Source organism: Mirounga angustirostris, unplaced genomic scaffold, assembly GCF_029215605.1.
Source record: "Mirounga angustirostris isolate CCGP_5_RB_7025 unplaced genomic scaffold, mMirAng1.0.hap1 SCAF_16, whole genome shotgun sequence".
Taxonomy (NCBI): Eukaryota; Metazoa; Chordata; class Mammalia; order Carnivora; family Phocidae; genus Mirounga; species Mirounga angustirostris.
Window position 1 is genome coordinate 12,396,615 of NW_026991724.1, and position 23,823 is coordinate 12,420,437.

The 23,823-nt window shown below is 43.5% G+C and overlaps 1 protein-coding gene across 1 annotated transcript in view; it reads left to right on the forward strand.

Annotated features, from left to right (window-relative positions):
- The window catches only part of RFWD3 (ring finger and WD repeat domain 3), a 48,517-nt gene extending 37,780 nt beyond the window's left edge, over positions 1-10,737 (forward strand). The window contains exons 9-13 of the mRNA XM_045890744.2: positions 2,160-2,310; positions 3,650-3,826; positions 5,484-5,698; positions 6,346-6,557; positions 8,291-10,737. Of these exons, the coding sequence (XP_045746700.1) occupies positions 2,160-2,310; positions 3,650-3,826; positions 5,484-5,698; positions 6,346-6,557; positions 8,291-8,434 (899 nt within the window). The 3' untranslated portion in view covers positions 8,435-10,737. The remainder of the gene's footprint in view (positions 1-2,159; positions 2,311-3,649; positions 3,827-5,483; positions 5,699-6,345; positions 6,558-8,290) is intronic.
- The last annotated feature ends 13,086 nt before the right edge of the window (positions 10,738-23,823 follow it).

Genomic DNA, 23,823 nt, shown 5'->3' on the forward strand with positions numbered 1-23,823 from the left:
CTCAAAAAACAAAAACAAAAAAAAACCCACAAAAACTAAAAAAGTAATCTCTACACCCAATGTGGGGCTCAAACTTAGAACCCAACATCAAGAGTCACATGCCCTACCGACCACCCAGACAGGTGCCCCTAGACTGGAAATATTTTTAAAAACGCTATCCCAGGGGTGCCTGGGTGGCTCATTTGGTATATCATCCCACTCTTGATTTTGGCTCGGGTCGTAATCTCAGGGTCATGGGATTGAGCCCCGCGTTGGCCTCCGTGCTCAGTGGGGAATCTGCTTGGGATTCTCTCCCTCTCCCTCTGCCCTATCCCTTGCCCGTTTGTGCTCTCACTCACTTGCTCTCTGTCTCTCTAAAATAAATAAATAAATCTTAAAAAAACAAAAAATACTATCCCAAGGGCTTGTTCAAGTTGAAATAAGATTGAATACTTATTTTCAGTAGTATTCAAATTCACAAATTCTGAATAAAAGAATTTGGAAATACATTGATTAGTTATTGATAATAATACAGTAAATACTAAATTTTCTCATATTTTGTGCTTTTTAAAAAGCTTAATTTTAGGTTGTCTTAATGTTGAAAACCCTCACCTGCTTAATGTTGAAATCTCCTCACATGCCCAGTTAAATCATTCCTGATTGTAGTAGATGTTTCTTTCCACAGTCTTCAGCATATGATTTCTCCCAGCTGTCAGGTCGTTTTGCTTCAGCCTGATTTCCTGTTTACCCACTTAGAAGTTCCATTCAAACACTTCAAAACTGTGTCCCCCTAAACTTAGGTATATATAGAATTAGAAGTAGAATTCCTAGATTATTGTATATTTTTCTATTCACTGATAGCTGGGAGTTGAGAGAAGCTCTAGTTAAGGGGAACATAAAAGAATTGTTTATAATGTTTCTATGTCCCATCCACATCTTTAATAAAAGATTTATCATAAAAGCCTTCCCTACAAACTGGGAAAATACTTATTTCTTGCAATTGTTCCCCCAATTGGGTGTGATCTGTTCCTTTTGCCTTAATGCATCTATTCCACACAGCACAGCCAGGTCTTGATAGCTTGTTGGAGCTAATTTCTCTTTGTTTCCCTTGATCATTAACTAGTCCAGTATTTGTGCTCCCTGTTGATTTAAAGCCCATTATTTCCCTGTTTGTCTTTCTGGCTCTCCTAATTCTGTTTCAGGGTAAAACACAATAAACTTTTCCCACTTGGTTCCCCAGAGAAGCTGACATGTGACTCAAGGCTATCCTAAATCTAGGATTTGACCAATTCTGTTTGTGGATAACTTGGATAATAATAGATACTTAGTAAAAATAAATACATTATCAGAGCCTAGGAAGAGAACAGAGTAACAAATAAAAAGGACAAGTTTGGGGGGATTTTTTCTCCTTCTGGAATGATGCAAATTGATTAGAATACTTGAAGTGTCATCTGTTTTTATTCCATTCAGACAAATGTAGCATATCTTGACCACCTGACATAGAAATCACCTATCTCCATTCTTTCTTGTTCACTCCCTCTGCATCTTCACTGTGGATCTCTATATTAATAGCTTTATTGAAATTTGACTGACATACAATAAATTGTACATATTGAAAGTATAGTTGGATGAATTTTGATACATGTATACACCCCTGAAACCATCCCCACAATCAAGATAATGAACATCTGTTGCCCCAGAGTTTTCTCATGCCCTTTATAATCTGTCTCCCATCTGCCCCTCCCTCCTCTCTTCATCCCCAGGCAACCACTGATCTACTTTCTGTCACTACACATCAGTTTGCATATTCTAGAATTTTACATAATCGTAATGATACAGTATTACCTTTTTTGTCTGGCTTCTTTCAGCATAAAGTTTTGGAGATTTGTCCATACTATTGTGTATATCAGTAGTTCATTTCCTTGTATTGCTGGGTAGTATTCTATTCTATGTATATGTACATATAGTGGTTTATCCATTCACCTGTTGTTGGACATTTGGAGTGGAATATACTTTTTAAAATAATTAAAACCCTGGGGAATTTTTATTTTCTTTGTTTGACCAGCTGTTTTCCAGGGATTTATATGTCAGGAAAGCTGAACAAAGGAACTACTTGAAAAGGTAGTTTGCTTTGCCTTAAATTGATTTTCAGTCATTTCATGCTCTCTTGTCTTTGGCAGGCTTTGGTGTTAAGATGTTGAGTACCGCCAACATGAAAAGTAGTCAGTACATTGCGATGCATGGCAAACAGATCCGCGGACTGGCTTTCAGCAATCGGTCCAAAGGCCTACTGCTCTCGGCTTCCCTAGACAACACTGTTAAACTGACCAGGTGAGTGCTTCGGGGAGGAAGTTGGAGCCTGGGCTGTTTAGTGTTGAACAGACTGGAAATTAGTATCCATGTTAGGATGGCCTTAGCTCGCTTTTTTTTTTTTTTTTTTTTGGTCTGAGGCATTGTCTTCTGAGATCCAGGTTCATTGAATTTAAAATGTATTCCTTTTCAAAGTAGGTACAACAGGCTACACAACCCTGTTTTTTTAAAAATTATTTGTGTTACAAAATACATCTTAAGAGGCACCTGGGTGGCTCATTCGTTAAGCGTCTGCCTTCGGCTCAGGTCATGATCCCAGCGTACTGGGATCGAGCCCCGCATCGGGCTCCCTGCTGGGCAGAAGCCTGCTTCTCCCTCTCCGACTCCCCCTGCTTGTGTTCCCTCTCTCGCTGTGTCTCTCTCTGTCAAATAAATAAATAAAATCTTTAAAAAACAAACAAACAAACAAAAAACAAAATACATCTTAAGCCAGGCAGATGAGAGGAACACCCTAGAGATGGTTGAATGACATTATGGAGGGAGCCTTGGTACCGGGCACCGTGGGGTTACCATACCAGCTTGGACCTGCTTACTCCTGGTCCGTTACCGGGATCACCCTGCCGAACAAAAATGCTCTCCGGGAGCTCATTCTCCTGGGGTGCCCTGACTTGTCTCGTCAGTAACCCTCGGTTACTGCATTTTATCCATGTGCCCTGCGACTGCTATGAACCAGATCTGAACGCATTCAGTGCCTTCGTCTTGGAAAGTAGTTCTGATCAGACATCTGATAGTTGGTTTCCTGTCCCACAGTTAAATCTGAGGGACATCATGATATTGCTATCAGGCCTGATAAGCCTTTTGATTTTTCAAGAATGCTTTGGCTTAATTAGCCCCAAAACTCAATGTAGCATTATGTTTTATACATATGTATAAAAGGATTTTTTTTTCCTAGTAGTGTTAAAAAAATAGGTGAGGAAAGGGCAGGTTAAAGACTAAAGTGTTATTAATGACTATCTCTGGGTGGTTGGATTATTAGTTTTTATTTTTCTCATAGGTATATTCTAATTTTTCAGCATTGAATATTGATTACCTGTATAATAGATAATTATGGAGAATTATTTATTTAACTTATTCTTTTATTTTTCTTATATTTCAAGAGGAAAGCCTGTGTCCCCCAAAACAAATATTTTGGAATCAAAAGGAGTTACCTGGGCAGTCCCTACAGGAAATTGGGAATCCCAAATCGTTTGGGTGTGTGGGTGTGTTCTTAAAAGATTATCACTGAAATGATAATCTTTACATCTTTGTTATATATTTGATTTCCTTAATGCATAGTTGTGAAAGTCTTATATCTCCACAGCCTAGAGACAAATACAGTGGTCCAGACTTACAATGCTGGTCGCCCTGTCTGGAGCTGCTGCTGGTGTCTTGATGAAAGCAATCACATCTATGCTGGACTGGTCAATGGTTCGATCCTGGTGTATGACCTTCGAAACACGAGCTGTCATATCCAGGAGTTAGTACCCCAGAAAGCCAGGTAGGGAACCACTTAGTTTTTCCCAGTAGTTAGCAGCTTTCTCTTGGACCGTCATATGAATCCTTTCTTTGGAGAGTATTTCCCATTTGGTCAGAATTCCTCACAGAGGGCAGTTCTCTGTGTGCGGTAATGTGTTCTCGCTTTGGGCCCAGTAAGATCCTTTCCATGCGTTCATGGTATTTCTACATGGTAGAAAGCCCTAGTGCCAAGTAAGCCAGCTTCAGTACAGTCATTCATCACCCAGCACGGCAAAATGAAGTCAGATCTGTGTTTCAAACCCGGCTCCACTGCATAGGAGCTGTGTGACCTTGGTCACGGTTCTTGGCCTGTGACAGAGACTTGCTTTAATAGCCACATGTCTAATGCACAGGAAGAGATCGATAAAGGGTAGGCCTATGCAAAATGATTTAAAATCTCCAGCTAAACCAATTTGGTCTAAAGATGCCATGTTACTATGATGGATCATCTATAATCCAGTTAGAGTTGGGAGGTTTATAAAGTCAGCCCAGAATCTGAGGGTGGGTGGCCACCAGCACCACTGTGACTCTTCAGAATGTGTTGAGTAGCATTTGGGCGTAATACTCTCCTGAAGGCATAAAGTTCTCAAAAGGAAAAGTGGAATCTGACGTAGGCCAAAATGAGAAGTATCTTAAAAGAGAATTTACATTTCCAATGTGAATATATATTAAAAAGGGGGCATGGGGCTCTAAATGTAAAGATATCACTATAGTAATGATATAGTAATGGTTACTAAACCTAGGCTCAACGCTCTGGGGTCTTCTCATTTGAGTGGGGTAGACTCATGCTTCATTTATGTAGTCTGGGGACCTGAAGAGGATGGATGTGAACTCCCAGCAAACATGGGGACTGCCATTGATGTTGACGGATTCAGGCAGAGCAGGCGATAAAATAGAGCAAAGAGCCAGGAAAGACAGAGCAATGAAAGAAAGCAGGCAAAGGGACCGTTTTGACGAGTCCAGCAGAAACAAAGTTCATAGGAACAGATTCAGCAGGCTGATAGTTCTGAGAGAATTCTTGGCATACAGTTCTGGTCATATGCTTGCAGAAGGAGATTTAGAAAATTTCTAAAGAAACAGTCTTGTTTCTGAATTAAAATGTAGTTGCTTCAGGGCCTGGCTCAGTCGGAAGAGCATGTGACTCTTGATCTCAGGGTCATGAGTTGGAACTCCACGTTGGGTGTAAAGAGTATTTAAATTAAAAAATGCAGTTGCTTCCGGCTATATGTTAATTGAAGGGTCTGTCAATTACGGCTTGGAAGCTTTATTAGATGTGTAAGCTGCATTTCCTTTCTGACTTTCCTTGTGTATGTGGCTAGCCCCATTACTAGAAACTTCACACCAGTCAATCTTCCTTGTATTTATGATCTTGTACTATTAAATTTCTAGTCCTTTTTTTTTTTTAACTGTTTTTCAAACATGTGATATCTCCTCTGAAATTGGATGCAGAGATTATAGGTATACTCTTTTGTTTCTACAGAGTGGGTTGGTAGTTTTTATCAAATGTCAAAAGAGAGTGACCCAAAGAAGGTCTTTACCCTCTTCTATAGATGTAGGACTATGCTCGGGCTCCTGGCAGTAGGGTCTGGAGCAGTACAAGTATTGGAATGTGAAACATGGTTTCCTTTCTTCCCCTTCAGATGCCCGCTGGTATCCCTATCATACATACCCAGAGCTGCCTCAGCTGCATTTCCATATGGTGGGGTATTGGCTGGAACCTTGGAGAACGCTTCCTTCTGGGAGCTCAAAATGGGCTTTTCTCATTGGCCTCATGTGCTGCCCGTGGAGCCAGGGGGCTGCATAGACTTTCAGACAGAGAGCAGCACCCGGCACTGTCTTGTGACCTACAGGCCTGGTGAGTGTTGGGATGTCCTTGTGGGACCTCCTGTGGGTTGTCTGGGAGCAGATCGGTTCAGGGGAAGAAAGGAGAGCTTGCCCTACCGTTGAGGTGGCGCTGGGAAGCCCCCCACAGACTCTTGCTACTACATGGAAGATGGTGGCCCCACCTTCCTCCCTAGAGCCTGCCTCTGCTTCTCACTTGTCTGAGGATTCTGCCAGGTACTCCTTGGAGTGAGTCAGCCACTTGAGGAGCCCCTGTGATTTAGAACAGTAATGGAATGAGGAGGCCTGGAATTGAGGCCAGTGAGTCACCCTCAGTGCAGTTTTGTGTCTTCTGCATACCCCTAAGGAATATAAAAACCTGAGCCGGGGTCTGGCAAAATACAGTGATTTTACTAAGAAGGATAGTTTATGCTCAGAATTGATTCCCTCATAGGCAAAAACACTTGTAGATAACTTGCTTTATCTTAGCCTGGGGTTCTGAATTTCATTTATGCTGTATCATTTTGTTCTTATTATTACAGTTGCTTTGTAGCTATTCTTAATGGCTTAGTAAATTGTGGCTCTTGCACTCAGGTAGTTGGTTAGCATCTGAGGGTCGTGTACTTCATTAATTTCTTTGGATCATCCCCATGGAGCAACATTGATTTCTTTGTCCCGTAGATAAAAATCACAACACTTTACGAAGTGTGCTGATGGAGATGTCCTATAAGTTGGATGGTGCTGGAGAGCCAGTCTGTTCCTGCCATCCTGTACAAACATTCCTTGGGGGACCCACTTGCAAACTACTGACCAAAAGTGCCATTTTCCAAAACCCAGAGAATGATGGCAGCATCCTGGTGTGTACCGGGGATGAAGCATCAAATTCTGCCCTGGTGAGTCTGTTATTTTTTTATACTGAAGTGTATAGAGCAAAAAGCCAAAGTTCTCCATAATTGTACATATCTGTGTATGTGTGTATGTAGGGTTGTTTATTTTTACCCAAGTTACACTTTACATACTGCCCTGTAATTTGCTCTTCTCCCATTTAACTTCCTAGCTTGGATATCTTTCCATTTCAATATCTGTAGATTCACTTCATTCTTTTTTATGTGAGCTATAGTGTCCTGTGGGTCATCTTGTGAATTTTCAAAAAAGCAAAAAAAAAACTACTGAAATCCCTATAAAATAATTGATTCAGGGGCGCCTGGGTGGCTCAGTCGTTAAGCGTCTGCCTTCGGCTCAGGTCATGGTCTCAGGGTCCTGGGATCGAGCCCTGTATCGGGCTCTCTGCTCAGCAGGAAGCCTGCTTCTCCCTCTCCCTCTGCCCCTCCCCCTGCTTGTGCTGTTTCTCTCTGTCAAATGAATAGAATAAAGTTTTTTAAAATAGATCAATAGATAAAATAATTGATTCAGGTAACAGTTTCATGAGTTCAGGGTGAAACCGACAAATGAATGGTTGATGGGGAATTGTACAGTGCAGGGATCAGTCTGTCATGACCTGGACACATGGATCAACCTTAATATCACTGTAAGTGGGTTAACAAGAAATAATTTGCCTCTTAATGTAAGACAATATGCAGCACACGGCACCTTCTGTGAGATGCCCTTGAGTCTAAATCTAATCAAGCTTTGGAGTGTTGCTGACCAGTATAGTTGCATTAACCACATAAGGACTTGAAATGTGATTAGTATGAATGAAGAACTTAATTTTTAAATTTTTATTTAATTTTAATTTAAATAGCCTTACGTGGCTAGTGGTCACCATATTGGGTAGCACCACTATAGCGTAAGGGTAAAATGACAGGAAGTAAAAAGAAACAAGCCAAAATAGCATCAGTAAAGCAGATATGGTAAAAAGCTTAAAATCTGGGGGTGATGGGCAGTTCATTGTACTACCCTACTTTTTATTATGAAAATTTTTTTCATAATAAAAAGTTTGTGAAAAGGAAAAGAAAGCACTAGTTAGAAGATTTCATGAGGGCAGAGACAGGGACTTTTTGTCTTGTTGACTCTTCTGTCCGTCGCTGGAAGGGCTTGATGGAAGGGCTGAATGCTAGCTTGGTTTATAGATCCACTCACAGGTAGACTAACTGCTTATCGCACTGCAGAGGCCAGAGCTAAACCGTGTTATGTATCCTGGCTTTGTGAAGGTTAGGGACAATCTGTTTTACTCCCCCGGCGGTGCTCTCTCTCTCTGCAGCTCTTTCAAAGTTGTCTGATGGTGTTAAGGAGTGCGCTTGTGATGAGCACCCGGTGTTGTATGGAACTGTTGAATCACTTCATTGTACACCAGAAACTAATATTACAGTGTATGTTAACTAACTGGAATTTAAATAAAAATTTAACAAAAGGGTGCCTAGTGGCTCAGTCAGTTAAGCGTCTGCCTTCGGCTCAGGTCATGATCCCAGGGTCCTGGTATCGAGCCCTGCCTCGGGCTCCCTGCTCTGCGGGGAGTCTGCTTCTCTCTCTTACTTAACTCTCTCTGTATTCTCCCTCCCTCTCTCTCTCTCTCTCTCTCTCAAATAAATAAAATCTTAAGAAAACCCACAAAGTTGTCTGATGATCAAGCAAGCAGGACCCCCAGCTCAACTGAATGACCCCTGACCCTTCTCTCTGTCTTCTGTAGCTGTGGGACGTCAGCAGAGGCTCGTTGCTGCAGGAACTGCAGGCCGATCAGCCTGTCTTGGACATCTGCCCATTTGAGGTGAACCACAACAGCTACTTGGCTACCTTAACCGAGAAGATGGTCCACATCTATAGGTGGGAGTGACTGTGTCTGGAACTTGGCAGGCCTGCTGCTGGTTTACATTAAATGTTGTTTGCTAGCAGCTAGCAGCCCTGAGCAAGATCCCTGCTTGTTGTCTGTGGCCTAGAACTTCTGGGATCATGATTCCTTTGGGTTGATGTGACTCAAAGACTCCGGGTCACTGAAACACTACAGACTGTGTATTTGCAGTGTCCATGAGTAAGGGACCGGTACTCCCATCTATGTATTCATGTCTTGGGTTAAAATCCTTCATGAATCTGCTGAGAATCTATTTCTGATCAGACATTCTGCTGGGCCTCAGAGAATATCCTCCAAGCACAGTCATGTAGGATATGAGCGTACACCAAGCATTTTCGAAGGATGTGACCCCGCCTAAGTGGTCTTGTCACTTGAGCTCTATGACTTGGGGATGAATGCTTATATTCCAGAAGGGGCCAACCGTCTTCATGGTGCGTGGATGCCACGTGGATGCAGAAGAGTCTTCAGTTGAACACAAGAGGGCACTATACAACCTGTTGAAGGATTTGATCTACTTCTGATTTTGTTGTTGACAACCTTTTAGTAACTTGGTCTCATCCGCACGGAGGTGTGTGGTAGAGCACATCTGGTCTGCTTTGTGGCAGCAACAGAACATTCCAGGTGTGCAGTGCTGGGATCTTGGCAAGTCCAGTGATGGAGGCGACTGATGAGCTGTAGACCTTTTCCTAATGCTGAGTACATTAAGTTCATCACATTGTGGGAGCCAAGGAAAGAGACCAGTTGTTGGAGCAGTGGGGAAGCCTCATTTTTTCTAGCTAGCTTGGGATCTCAGGCTTGGTTTTATCTAAGCATTGCTCTGAAAACCCTCCTTTTCCCTCACACTAGGAAAAGATGAGTATATGTGAAAGCTCTTAAGTCTTTCCTAGTAAAAGAGATCAAGAGCAAGGGGCTAACCAAGAGAGGCCTACAAAAGAGAAGCTCCTCCAACTACTTCTGAAAACAGGAGAAAGGCTTGTCTCTTCCATTTTGAAAGAGTTCCTATCTGAATAAAGCTGAGCTGTCAGAGTGAGGGGGCTGTTCTTGAGCGTGTTTAGAGTTCCCAGGTAAAGCCTTCCTCATGTGAAACTGATGTTTGGCTCCGATAGGCCTCCCTTCCTAACCTTTTTAAAAAGTTGTTAGAAAAATAGTTACTCTCAGGAAGATAAAGTGGTTGGAGACCTGTGTGGATTGCAGGGAGAAGCCCACGAGCTTTCGTTCTGACTGTGGATTGTCCAACATTGCGAGCTGCACTTCCCTCCGGGAGAGGGTTCAGTTTATGTGTGTTTGCTTTGCCAAGGGCTGCCCTGCTAAAGCACTGTCCAGTCAGAACGTGCCTCAGGCGTGGTGGCCCGTGCCTGTTCTTAGAAGCAGGATGGCCAACACTGTGACTTTCTTAAATGATTGTTCTGGAAGTGTTATTATTTTTATTTTAAAACAGTTCTGGCCTGACAGGTCCTGAGCTGTTTCCAGCGTTTCTTACCAGCAAGGGTTATTGCAGTCGATTTCCCCAGAGTTCCAGGTTCTAGTTGTGCCTTTTAAAGAGTAGCCTCCTTCTCTTTTAGTACATCTTTCAAAAAGCCAGTTTCCAGAGCCTAGGAAAGAGCCCCCTTTTCTCAGAGGAGATACTCCTTTCACTATGTCGATGATTCAGAATGACTGCCTGGGCCTAGAGCATCAGTGGCAGGAAGGGATTTGCACTGAAAAGCAGAACTCATCTGGTTTCAGCAGATTGCCAGAGAGGATGCAGTTGGGCAGGCCCTGGCTGCCTTTGTCTTTGGCAGGGACAAAACCTGGAGCGGGGTTAGGATTTGACTAGGGCTGGAAGTACACTCAGCTGATGCTGATTGATCCCCCCAAGCACAGGAACCACGGGCCTTATTACCGTGGAGGTTGGGTGAATCTCAAGTCTTGCTAATTCTTGCGTTTCTCCAGTAAATTTGAATGCTTCAGAAACAAATTTATATAACTTCAACTGATTTCTCCCAAGGAAAAGACTTTGCCCCCAGCCCCTCTACCCCTGCCCCCCTCAGCCCGCAGGAGATTCCATCTGTAGACCCAGGCTCCAGGCTCTCATGCAGCACTAGGCTTTGCCCCGACGTGTCCCCTCACCTGTCTCTAAGGTGGTTCTCCCTTTGGAGGGTTTGGAGTTAAACAGACTCAAAATATTTTGTCAATGTAGATATCCTTGTACCTGCTTTGACAGGGCAGTGGGATCTCTCGTTCATATTCTGTGTTTTAATGTTTGTGTTAATGTTAATATGAAAATAAAGCATTTGCCATGTGTACCAGCTCCTGGTGTCTTTTGTCTCTTTGACTGCCAGAGGCAAAAGCATGTCTGCCTCTTGGGAAAGTGGAACAATCTCAGCCTGGTGAATTTCTTCATTTCATGCAGTACTGGATCTGAATTACGCACGATGGTCTCTGGATCTGAAGCAAACATCTTATTTAAATTGATGAGGTGGTTTAACTGGCAATTCTTTTGTACTGTTGCTTAATGGGAAGCTGTGTGTTTGCTTCTTAGGAACTTGCCTACACTGGTAGTTTGTTTGCTCTCAGATCCAAGGGGCTTGAATCTTGGAAACTACACTTCCCAGACTCCCTTTGCCCACTGGCTTCCTTGGTGTTTTCTTTGAATCCAGAAAACCATAATGTGGGAGGAGGGGAGTGGAAGAGAGGACTTACCCTTTTATTTCTTTTAGTCTTCGGCAGCTCTGGGCAAGCGGGGACTCTGGGTTCCTGCTCAGCACAGTTCTGGCCTCTTGCCTCAGTGTCTTTGTTCTGTTTAGTTCCAGAATTTCTGTTGCTGTAAACCATGGTTCTGGGATTAGATTGGAAAGGCTGAAAATGTTTTCCAGCTGAACAGCAAATGGAGTATACTAGACTCTAGCAGGACCAGATCCATAGGTAGAGGCTTGCTATTGTCATGGAGCCTGGTGCTCCAACAATACATGACAAAGGTACTGGGGTAGAAGGAACCCCTGCATTACTAAGAAACCCAACGTCATTTTTTTTCTCTTCCACAGTACTTGGTTCCCGTCTCTGATTGGCTGTCAAGTGAAATTCTGGAAACAGACATTTGAGTGTCCTTGTCTTTTAATGAGTCAACTTCGGTATATTGGTAACAATTGCTTTTATTTATCCCTTTAGAGTTTACAAAGTCCCCTCCTAATCTATTGATTAATTTTTAAACAATGTTATGGAATAAGTAGTTATTCCAATTTACAGGGAAAGAAGCAGTTGAAAATCCTATTAAAGGAAAGTGACATTAGATAGCATTGAACTAAATTTTACTTCTCATGTTGACATCCTATACTTTCCCTTACTGACAGCTAAGCACGAGTTGGGGAACGGGGGGAAGCTCACTTTGACTCTTGACGTCTCCATCTCCAGAACAGCCCAGGCTGATTCCCCACAACTCATTTCTCCTCTATTTAAAATGAAAATAAAGCAGACAGTCGTGAATATTATCGTGATGCTTTTACACCCTTGCGGGTGCCAAGGCTGCAAACACTGCTGCCCAGTACAAGAGTCACATGGCTAGAACCGCTCTGTTGGCTCTAGAAAGCAGGGTGCAGGGCCGGCTGAATAAGGAGACTGCTGTAGGGATGGCATGTGCGGAGGGATGCCATGAACCCTCACTCGCCCCTAAAAAGTACCAAAAGCTTTATCCAGAAACAGCTACATTAAACAGAAGGGCTCACCTAGAAGCCGGACATGGGCTGAAATTTAACAATACCTGGATTTGGTTAAAAGGAAATGTTACCCATTGAGAGGAAAACAAAGGAAGTTCAGAACTTCACTTAACAGATGATTGGGTAAAAGGACGTGGAGGTTGGGTTATGTAAGCTAAGCTCTGGGTGAGTTCCCAGCGGTTGGATGGACTGTGGGCTAATGAAAGTGGGGGCTTGGCAGACCACTTGTTCCTGGAATGAAGGAGGGAATATCTGCCCCTGGATAAAGACCCTGCCATCTGATTAAAATACCACCACTAGGGGGAAAATATACAATAAAATAAAATGCCAGCACTAGGTTAAAACAGTGCTTCCAGAAAGGTCCTGGTAAATACCTAGGCTTGAGCTATGGTAGGGGTGTTGGGTGTTAATGTGGCTCAATTGTTTCTCTTAAACGTGGTGTAGAGGGGCACCTGGGTGGCTCAGTCGTTAAGCGTCTGCCTTCGGCTTGGGTCATGATCCCAGGGTCCTGTGATCGAGCCCTGCATCGGGCTCCCTGCTGGGCGGGAAGCCTGCTTCTCCCTCTCCCACTCCCCCTGCTTGTGTTCCCTCTCTCGCTGTGTCTCTCTCTGTCAAATAAATAAAATCTTTAAAAAAAAAAAAACGTGGTGTAGAAAATTGATGGTTAATCAGGAGGTCCCTGGTTCATATCTGGGTGCCCCGTGCCTCCTCAAAAAAGGAAGAAAAAAAAAAAAAAGATTGTTAGATTAGCCAGCAACAGATAGGAAGGAATGAGGGTCTAACCTAAGAATGGGTGTTGAGGTCGGGAGAGGAGAAGTTGTTCTGGAAGTTAAGCCCTTTGAAGTGCTGAAACCGGACTTGGACCCCAGTGGAAGCTCTAGAATTGGCCCTGACACTACGTCCCCTCATGAGGATGGTATCCCGACTGTTGAGACAGTGACAATACTGCACCGGGCAGCCGGTGTGCCCCTTCCCTCAGCTCACAGGAGTCCCTTGCTACCTGAGTCAAGGAAAGGGGAGCTACGTTATCAGAGTCTAACATTTATGTCTCTGATTAAGACCCCCTTCCCCCCCAAAACATGAAATTCCTTTACAGTAGGGACCACATGTTGTGCAATGTGGCAAGTTGTTCTAAGGGAGGTAGGCCATCCAGGCTCTAAAATGCCATGCTCCTCTCTGGGTCTTAGATTCTCGGCCTAGATAATCACTGACGTTTCTGTGATGGACATGTTCAGGTCCCTTAGCTGCATAATTTGGGGGTGCCTGGAAGCACGTTAGTACATTGTTCATCCCGTAAGTCCTAATGGTGTGGTACACCTTTTATATGAAAGGAATGCTCAGAAGTTACAGAACTTGCCCAGGTGTGGTGGCCATGAAAATGAGTCCCTCAGAACCCCAACAGTGGGGAGCATAACTGACTGCTAAGCCCTGACAATCCATTGGTGCCCCCGCAGCAAGACCGCCGTTCCTGAGGGTTGCTCCAGCCAGTGACCGAGGACAGCAGGGATACTGAGGCAGGCCCATTTCTAGGGGAGGCTGAACTCCCGACAGGCAACTTTAGCTTGAGAAGTCTCCCATGTCCTTAGCCAAACCCTTCTTTTTTTTTTTTTTGTGAGAGCACGCGTGTGTGTGCAAGTGAGAGAGCACTCCCGCGTGCAAGAGAGCACAAGTAGGGGGGGGCAAGGGAGAGGGAGAGAGAAGCAGACTCCCTACTGAATGCAGAGCCTGCACAGGGCTTGATCCCATGACCCTGAGATCATGACCTGAGCCGAAATCAAAGTCAGACGCTTAACTGACTGAACCCCCAGGTGCCACCTTAACCAAACCTTAAGAGTTGAAATGCAGTCTAAGTTCAGTCTAAACTGTTTCCACCCATCCATCCTTCCCTCCCTTTCTATTTCACACAGGGTCAGACCTGCGTCATGTTTAATGGCTCTTTCACTCACCAATTTTTCCCAAGGGTGTTGCCCCCTAATAAATTTTTTGCATGGCTAACTCCTCTTCCTTTTTTGCCGATTTTTTTAATTGTGGTAAAATGCACACTTATTTATTTATTTATTTATTTATTTATTTATTTATTTATTTATTTATTTAAAGTAAACTCTACGCCCAACATGGAGCTTGCACTTATGACCCCGAGATCAAGAGTTGCATGCTCTACTGACTTGAGCCAGCCAGGCGTCCCACCCTCTTAGACATTTTTAAGCACAATTCAGTATATTCAGTACATAGTGGTTTAAGTACAGTTCTGTGTATTAAATTCATATTGTTGTACATCCATGTCCATAATTTTTCATCTTGTAAAACCGAAACTCTATACCCATTAGGTAATAACACCTCATTCTTCCCTCCTCCCAGCCCCCTGGCAACTACCATTCTACTTTGTGTCTCTGTGTATTTGCTCTCATCACGTCATGTAAGTGGAATCATACAGTATTTGTCTTTTGGTGACTGGCTTATTTCACTTAGTGCAATTTCCTCAAGATTCACCCATGGAGTAGGATGTGTCAGATTTTCCTTTCTAAGACTGAATGATATTTTATTGTATAAGTAGACCAACTTTTGCATATCCATTCATCTGTCAGTGGATACTTGGGCTGCTTCCCCATTTTAGCTATTGGGAGTAATGTTGCTATGAACATGGGTGTACAAATACCTCTTTGAGATCCTGTTTTCAGTTTTTTTCACCCAGAAGTGGAATTGTTGGATTACGGTAATTCTGTTTTTAATTTTTTGAGAAACTGCCATGCTGTTTTTCTATAGCTGCTGTACCATTTTACGTTTCCACCACCAGTGCACAAGGGTTTCAATTTCTCTCCCCCCCCCCTTTTTTTGTTATTTTCTGGGTTTGTTTTTTTTTTAAGTTTTTTTTCATTTAATCTCTCCACCCAGCATGGAGCTCAACCCACAACCCCGAGATCAAGAGACGCATGCTCTTCCGACTGAGCCAGCCAGGCTCCCCTATTTTCTGGAGTTTTTTATATGGTAGCCATCCTACTGGGTATGAGGTGGTATCTGATTGTAGTTTTGATTTCCTTGTGATTATTAATGTTAAGCATCTTTTCATGTGCTTATTGAATGTGTATCTTCTTTGGAGAAATATTTATTCAAGTCCTTTGCCCATTTTTTTTTTTAATTTTATTTGTTTATTTGACAGAGAGAGACACAGCGAGAGAGGGAACACAAGCAGGGGGAGTGGGAGAGGGAGAAGCAGGCTTCCCACGCAGCAGGGAGCCCAGTGTGGGGCTTGATCCCAGGACCCTGGGATCATGACCTGAGCCAAAGGCAGACGCTTAACGACTGAGCCACCCAGGCGCCCCCTTTGCCCATTTTTTTAATTGTTTATTTTTTTTGTTGATGACTAATTCCCTTTTATTGTCTGCTTCCTGGCAAACCTAGAGTAATAGAAGTAGTGCTGGGAGTGTTCCAGAAAACAGGTAATAAGATGGGGATAATGGGACCCCAGAATAATAAAGACTGGGTGGCAGTACTTAACTGCCAGAAGCCAGGAGAAAACAATTATCATTATTCCCGGCAAGACTGAAGAGGCAACCAAGGGGCCAATCAGCAGGGAGTTGTGGAAAGGGCTAATAAAAGATAGCATCCCTAGGGGCAAAATAGACTCAGTCAACAAGGGTGATTTTTCACATCCATAACCAAAAAAAACCCCAGAAGACTGGAGGGGCAGGAGGCTAAGGGTGGCCATCCCCAGTAAGTCATGCTCCCATGCTCAGTTTCTAGACCTGAGCCAATTTTTAGATCCAGAACCCACTGATGAACAAGGAGCCGGGAGCCTAGGAACAGAGACTCTGCAACACCATGGCAGATATATATCCCAACAATGATTCCCTCTGTCCTTCCCCCAAAGAGATTCATGGCCATCTACTTGGGTGACCGTACACTGGCAAAAGGGAAATAACCAAATATGTTGAGGACCATTGTACACTTGGTCTGAGTTGACACTGACACTCAGAGACCAAAAGCATCATCAGCCCTCCTGCCTCTGGGGGCCAATAGCAAATGGAGTCCTGGCTAAGGTATGGCTCATAGTGGCCCCACTGGATAGGTGGGCATATCCGGTGATCATTTCCTCAGGCCCCAAATATATAACTGGAAATCTAGAATAATACCACATTGTGTTTCTGGCCTATGTAGGAATGGTAAGAATGGTAACAGGAGAGGCTAAATGTGAACCTTGGAAACTGCTCTCATCACTGGCCAGAATAGTAAATTAAAAGCAATGTCTTATTGGGGGATGGAGGATGGTGGAGATTCATGCCACCATTAAAGACAGGAAGGATGCAAGCATGACCCTGAAAGAGGCAGGGTGAAAGATACTCCTAAGGAGAGGAACTGCAAGCCTTGCCCTTGGCTTTTCACTTTGTATGGAAGGACAAGTGGTCTAAGGTGAGATGATATACAGATTCCTGGGCAGGGTTCAATGGCCTCGTGGTTGTGGATGAATTATATGGAAGAAGGCATAACACGTAATTTTTATCAGATGACAACGCCCGCCAGAAAGCCTCCCCCATGGAAGAGGCACTGAACAATCAAGCAGGCTGAATGACTAGGTCAATTCACATTAGCTAGTCTTCAGCCCCTGCAGACTTGATAGGCTGGGCACATGAACAGAGTGGCCATGGTGACAGGCAACATATGGACCCAAAGTCCATATGGAAGAATGGACTCCCATTTACCAAGGCTGCCAATGAATGTCCACCCTGTCGGGAATAGAGACACTTGGTCTCTGATCGGCTCTATTCCTAGGGAAGATCAAGCAGCTGTGTGCTGTTAAGTCAGCTACAGTGTGCTCCCTCCCTCTGAAAAGGCCAGCAATTCATCCTTACAGGGCTAGATACCTATTCTGGGTATGGGTTTGCCTTTCTTGCTCTCAGAGCTTCAGCCAGTAGAATACCTGATTGAGGCACAGATTGCCACATGGTGTAACATCTCACCCAGGGACCCACTTTACAGGGAAGGGATTGCAGAAGTGAGCCCATGACCATGGGATCTGCTGGTCGTATCATGCACTAGACCATCCAGAAGCAGCCAGCTAATGGAATGCTGGTAATGACCTTCTAAAGGCACAGCTGAAGCCCTGGCTGAGAAGAAACACTCAAAGAATGGGATGCCATTCTTCAGGATGCAGTATTAAATAAGGGACCTCTATATGGTGCTGAACCCCAATAGAGGGAATACATGGGTTCAGGAACCAATATGGGGAAACAGGAGTGACCCCACTTATCATCACTCTCGATTCCCTGGGTAATTTTGCGTTTCCCAGCCTAGCAACTCTGGGCTCCACGTGGTTGAAGTTCCTGTGTCCCTACAGGGCGTACACCTTGCCAGAGGACACAGAACTACAAGTTAGAACTGCTACTTTGGGACCTTGTGCCCAGGGACCATAGGTGAGAAGAGGAATCACCATACTGGCAGTGGAAAATAACCCTGGTCAACAGGAGGAAGTGGGCTGCTTGTATATAATGGGGGTGGGAGGAAATACCCAGGTAGTCCACTTGGGTGCTTTCTCGTTCCCTGTTGCCTCTCTGTAACTATAAACAGACATGTGCAATAATACCACACCAGACTGACAAGGGTATAATGACCAAGAGTTCAGACACCACCACCACCAATAACAACCCAGGAATGAAGGCTTGGGTCATGTTACCAGGTAATCCACCAAGACTTCTGAGATGCGGCTGAGGGTAAAAGAAATTCAGAATGGAGGAAGAAGAGGGCAAATACTATTTGCAACCCTGAGATCATTTGCAATGATAGATGTTAGTTTATGCCACTAATCTCCCTCATCGCAGTTTTTCCCTCGGAGAGAGAGGCCCATTGAAACCATGGAGTAGCTGTTCACCAAACTAACATAGAGAAATAAATCTGTGGGCCCAGAGGGTAGAGTATGGTGGCCCTGAAAATTTGCTTCTCAGGTCTCCAAATGGGGGAGTGCAGTTGACCAGTCTTCCCAGCTGCTGTGCTCTGAAACCACATTCCCCAAGGGTTACTCCCAGCCAGTGACTGAGTGTGGCAGACATGCTAGAGCAGACTCATTCCTGGGAAGCTTTCATCCTAGTAAGTCTCGTCCATGGCTAATTCTGTCCAGAGAATTTTTTTTTTTTAAGTTTTATTTATTTAAGCAACCTCTATGCCCAACGTGGGCCTCAAACTCACGATCCCAAGATCAAGAGTCACATGTTCTTCCAACCGAGCCAGCTGGGCATCCCTGGAGATTGCTTCTCCTAGAACCCAGAATAACCCAGCAGTAGGCAAATGGTAGAATAGATAATGAAACCCAGACAGCCTAGTCCGGCTCTCCTACCCCACAGAGCTATCCCTAAGGCGTGAAATAGGAGGCATTCAGACTTAATTGCTGTATAAACGAATGAATATAAAAATGACATGTTGAGGGGCGCCTGGGTGGCTCAGTCGTTAAGCGTCTGCCTTCGGCTCAGGTCATGATCTCAGGTTCCTGGGATCGAGCCCCGCATCGGGCTCCCTGCTCGGTGGGAGGCCTGCTTCTCCCTCTCCCACTCCCCCTGCTTGTGTTCCTTCTCTCGCTGTGTCTCTCTCTGTCAAATAAATAAAATCTTAAAAAAAAAAAAAAAGACATGTTGACAAGGGGTTAATTTTCCCAGGGAAGCCTTAAAAACATGGAGACTTTTGAGTTGAGCATTGAGGGATAAGAAAAAGTTTTAGGATGAAAGTGTTAGAACTTCACGGGTCAATGTTACTTCTATTTGATCTTGAAATCTTGGATACCGGCAAAGGTCGGGAAGTTGCCTGGGGAAAGGGAGACCACCCATGCCGTCCTACACTACAGCAGCTGTTGCCAGAGACCCGCGGGGATCAGTGCTGGTTTAGTTCTTGGGAACAGCATATTCCTGGATACCATAATCAGAAACGTTTGAAAATTGCTCCAGGTGATTCAGCTTCACAGTGAAGTTTGGGAAAGTATTGCTGAACTTTGGAAGCTGCCATAGTACTTAAATCAGAGTAAGAAGGGGCAGGGGACTGCTCTGCCCAATCACCTCCTTGCACCTTGCTTGCCCAAACAGCAGGTGAGAGAGCAACTGGAGGGCTTCCTGGAAGGAGGGACCTTTCAGCCGTTCAGCAGTGGGAGAAGCAGCTTGGCCATGTCAGTAAGTCTTCACTGATTGCCCTCTGTGTGCCTAGCATCATGCTGAGCACCGTCGAATCTTTATAACTCAATAATAAAAACACAATCCAGTTTTTAAGGGGGTTAAGACTTTTAAGGGGGTTTAGTATCTCTTACTTGGCGATTAAATCATACCCCTGCTGAAAACCCTCCAAGAGCTTCCCATGGCACTTAAATTTAACTGGACTTAAACTTCACGCAATTGTTTCCTATTTACCCCATGTGTTCTTTGTTACTTTATTCCCACCCTTTAGGTCTTCTTTTGGATGAATCATGTGCTTTTTATTCTAGTGGGGTTTTTTTGTTTGTTTGTTTCTTCTATTAGCTTTACACACACATTCTTATCGTGTTCTTTTAGTGTTTACCCTAGACTCTAGAGCCTAGAGAGTACCATCCGCATCCTTGATTATATACAATGGGAGTCATAGAGTTCACCGTTACATCTGTTATAAATCCCTCATTACTGTTGCTTAAAGCAAGATTAATTGTCCACATATTTACTCTGTCAGCGCTCTGTATTCCTTCCTGCAGTCCTATGCTTCTGTCCGGTCATTTTCCCTCAGCTTAGAGTAGGGCAGGTCTTCTGGTGATGAATTATCTATATCAGCTTCAGCTTGTCTGAAAATGTCCTTAACCTTTTTTTAAAATGGGTCCAATTGTATTTAAAACATTTTTTATTGAGGTAAAATTCACATAACATAAAATTCACTACTTTGACCATTTTTTAAGTGTACCATTCAATGTTTTTTAGTATATCCACAATGTCGCGCAACAATCACCACTATCTGATTCCAGAATATTTCCATCACCCCCAAAAGAAACTCCGTACTTTTCAATTCTTCCCTTCCCTCATCTCCTAGAAACCATTAATCTACTTTTTGTCTCTATTGATTTGCCTACTCTGGATATTTCATATAAATGCAATCATACAGGTGCACCTGGCTTCCATAATTTCTACTGAAAAGTCAGATATTAGTGTTATTGCTTCTTTGAAGATAATATGTCTTTGTCTGCTTTTAAGATTTTATCTTTCTTTTTGATTTTCAGCAGTTTCATGATGATGTGCCGAGATGTGGTATTGTGTTTATCTGCTTAGAGTTCCCGGAACTTCTTCAATCTATAGGTTGATATCTTTCATCAATTGGGGGAAATTCAAAGCATGTCTCTTCAATATCGAGCTGCACCATTGTCTTTCTCGTCTCCTTTTGGGATTCTAGTTACATATATGTTAGAACTTGTGACTATGGCCAACATATCTCTTAACGCTCTGTTCTTTTTTAAAATCTTTTTTCCTTAAAATAAAACAAAACAAAACAAAATAAAGTCGTTTTTTCTCTCTGTGCTTCCTTTTGGATCTTTTTTCTAATTTTATTTTATTTTATTTACTTATTTTTAGAGATTTTATTTGGGATGCCTGGGTGGCTCAATTGGTTAAGCGTCTGCCTTCGGCTCAGGTCATGATCTCAGGGCCCTGGGATTGAGTCCCACATCGGGCTCCTTGCTCAGCAGGGAGTCTGCTTCTCCCTCTCTCTCTGCCTTCCCCCTGCTTGTGCTCTCTCTCTCTCTCTGACAAATAAATAAACAAAATCTTTAAAAAAATAAAGATTTTATTTATCTATTTAGAGAGATTGGGCAAGCAGGAGGAGGGGCAGAGGGACAGGGAGAGAAAAAGAACCCTGCCAAACCCCAAGAAGACTGCCTGCCAAACCCCAAGAAGACTCCCTGCCAAACCGCCCCCCAATGCACAACTCCAAGATCACCACCTGAGCCCAAATCAAGAGCTGGGATGCCCAACTGACTGAGTCACCCAGGCGTCCCCCTTTTGGATATTTTCTATTGACCTGTTTCCCTTCAATAATTCTGTCTTCTGCCATATCCAGTGCCATTATTGCATGTTTGTGTCCCCCCCAAATTGATGTTGAAATTGTAACTCCATAGTTTCTATTGAAAAGTCAGATATTAGTGTTATTACTCCTTTGAAAATAATATGTTTTTGTTTCTAAGATTTTTTTCTTTCTCTTTGATTTTCAGAGGGTTGAGCTCGCATGAATGGGAATAGTGTCCTTCTAGAAGAGACCCCAGAGAACTCCCTAGCGCCTTTATACCCTCTGAGGTTATAGCAAGAAGATGGGGCTGTCTATGAACCAGGAAGTGGGCTCTTACCAGATACGGAATCTGCCAGCATCGGGCAGTCTATTATGGACTTCCCACCCTCCAAAACTGTGAGAAATAAATTTCTCTTGTTTTAAGCCACCCAGTCGATGATATTCTGCTATAGTGGCCCAAACAGACTAAGACATCCAGTCTGCTGTTAAAATCATCTAATGAATTTTAGGGGTGCCTGGGTGGCTCAGTTGGTTAAGCGTTTGCCTTGGGCTCAGGTCATGATCCTTTAGTCCTGGGATCAAGCCCCAAGTTGGGCTCCCTGCTCAGCAGGGGAGTCTGCTTCTCCTTCTTCTGCCCCTCCCCACTTGTGCGTGCTTGCTCTCTCTCTCAAATAAATAAATAAAATTTTTTTTATAAAGAAGTTTTTTTTTTTTTTTAAGATTTTATTTATTTATTTGACAGAGAGAGACAGCAAGAGAGGGAACACAAACAGGGGGAGTGGGAGAGGGAGAAGCAGGCTTCCTGCAGAGCAGGGAGCCTGATGCAGGGCTCGATCCCAGGACCTCATGACCTGAGCCGAAGGCAGACGCTTAATGACTGAGCCACCCAGGTGCCCCAATAAATAAAATCTTTAAAAAATCATCTGATGAATTTTAATTCAGTTCTAGAATGTCCATTTTGTTATTTGTGTAGAATCCAATTTTCTGTTGAAATGCTCTATTTTTCACCTATTTTTTCTTTTCTTTTTTTTTAAGATTTTTTTTTTTTTTTAAGTAATCTCTACACCCAGTGTGGGACTCAAACTCAAAATCCTGAGATCCAGAGTCACACATTCCACCGACTGAGCCCACTGGGTGCCCCTATTTTCTCTTTTATTTTCTATAACATATTAGTCACAGCTATTTTATATATATTTTTTTAAGATTTTATTATTTATTTGACAGAGAGAGACACAGCGAGAAAGGGAGCACAAGCAGGGGGAGTGGGAGAGGGAGAAGCAGGCTTCCCGCCGAGCAGGGAGCCCGATGCGGGGCTCGATCCCAGGACCCTGGGATCATGACCCGAGCCAAAGGCAGACGCTTAATGACTAAGCCACCCAGGCGCCCCTAGTCATAGCTATTTTAAAGTCCATATCTGATTAAGTCCAATATCTGAATCACAGGGAGTTTGGTTTTGTTCACTTTTTTTTTTTTACCTTTTCTTTTACACGTAGGCTTCTCGCCCAGTGTGGGGCTTGAACTCACAACCCTGAGATCAAGAGTCACATGCTCTACCAACTGAGCCAGCCAGCACCCTGACTTTTTTGTTCTTTTTGGTTTGGGTTATTTAGTTCAGTTTTGTTTTGTTTTTAGCATGCCTCATAATTTTTGATCCAATGATGGGTCATGCAGATTAAAAATTGTAGAGGCTTTCGATGATGTCATCTGTCTTCAGAAAGATGACGTTTTCTTCTTTTTTTTTTATTTTTTTATTCTTATGTTAATCCCCATACATTACATCTTTAGTTTTAGATGTAGTGTTCCATGATTCATTGTTTGTGCATAACACCTAGTGCTCCATGCAGAATGTGCCCTCCTCAATACCCATCACCAGGCTAACCCATCCTCCCACCCCCCTCCCCTCTAGGACCCTCAGTTTGTTTTTCAGAGTCCATCGTCTCTCATGGTTCGTCTACCCCTCCGATTTCCCCCCCTTCATTCTTCCCCTCCTGACGTTTTCTTCTTGTAGACAGAGTACCAGTGGGTCACGTTGACATTGACCCCACTGAGGTATGTTTTAGGCTTTATTAGGGTTGGACTACTGTAGTTTTGCTTTTTCTTCTAGTGCAGTACCCTCAGTCCTCAGGTGGTGTCCTTTCTCCTGGGGTGTGGTTTTTGTTCCCAGGGGGTAACCGTTCTGAGGCCTCAGTTTAAAGCCTAGGGCATTGACCAAGGCTTCTATACTTAAGCAGGGTTTAAGCTCTAACTTCTATTTCCCTAGCACACATGAGGCTGCTTTTGTTTTCTTCTGGGTTTGTGGAGTCTCCTCCGTGCTTGCACAGCTTAGGAGTCAGCCAGAGACTTGTGAGAAATGCATTCACAGATTTTTGGCTCTTTCTCTGTGATTCTCTTCTCTCCAGTCTTTTGACCCTGAAGTCCCAGCCATTTGGGGGGCTCTGAACTCCTACCTTTGCATTTTCGGCCCATTGAGATTGTTGCTTTCTGCATGGGCTCAATTCTTTTGAGCTACAAGTTAGATAGTATAACCCAGAAAAAAATCTGGGCTGTGTAAATCCCTTTTCTCAAAGAGTGTCGCCATTCATTTCCTAAATTGCATTGGTTACTTTCTAATTCCTTTCAAAGATATTTTATATATTTTGTCTAGCTTTTATGTCTTTCTTTCAATGGAAATACAAATTCTTTGTTTGGAGTCAG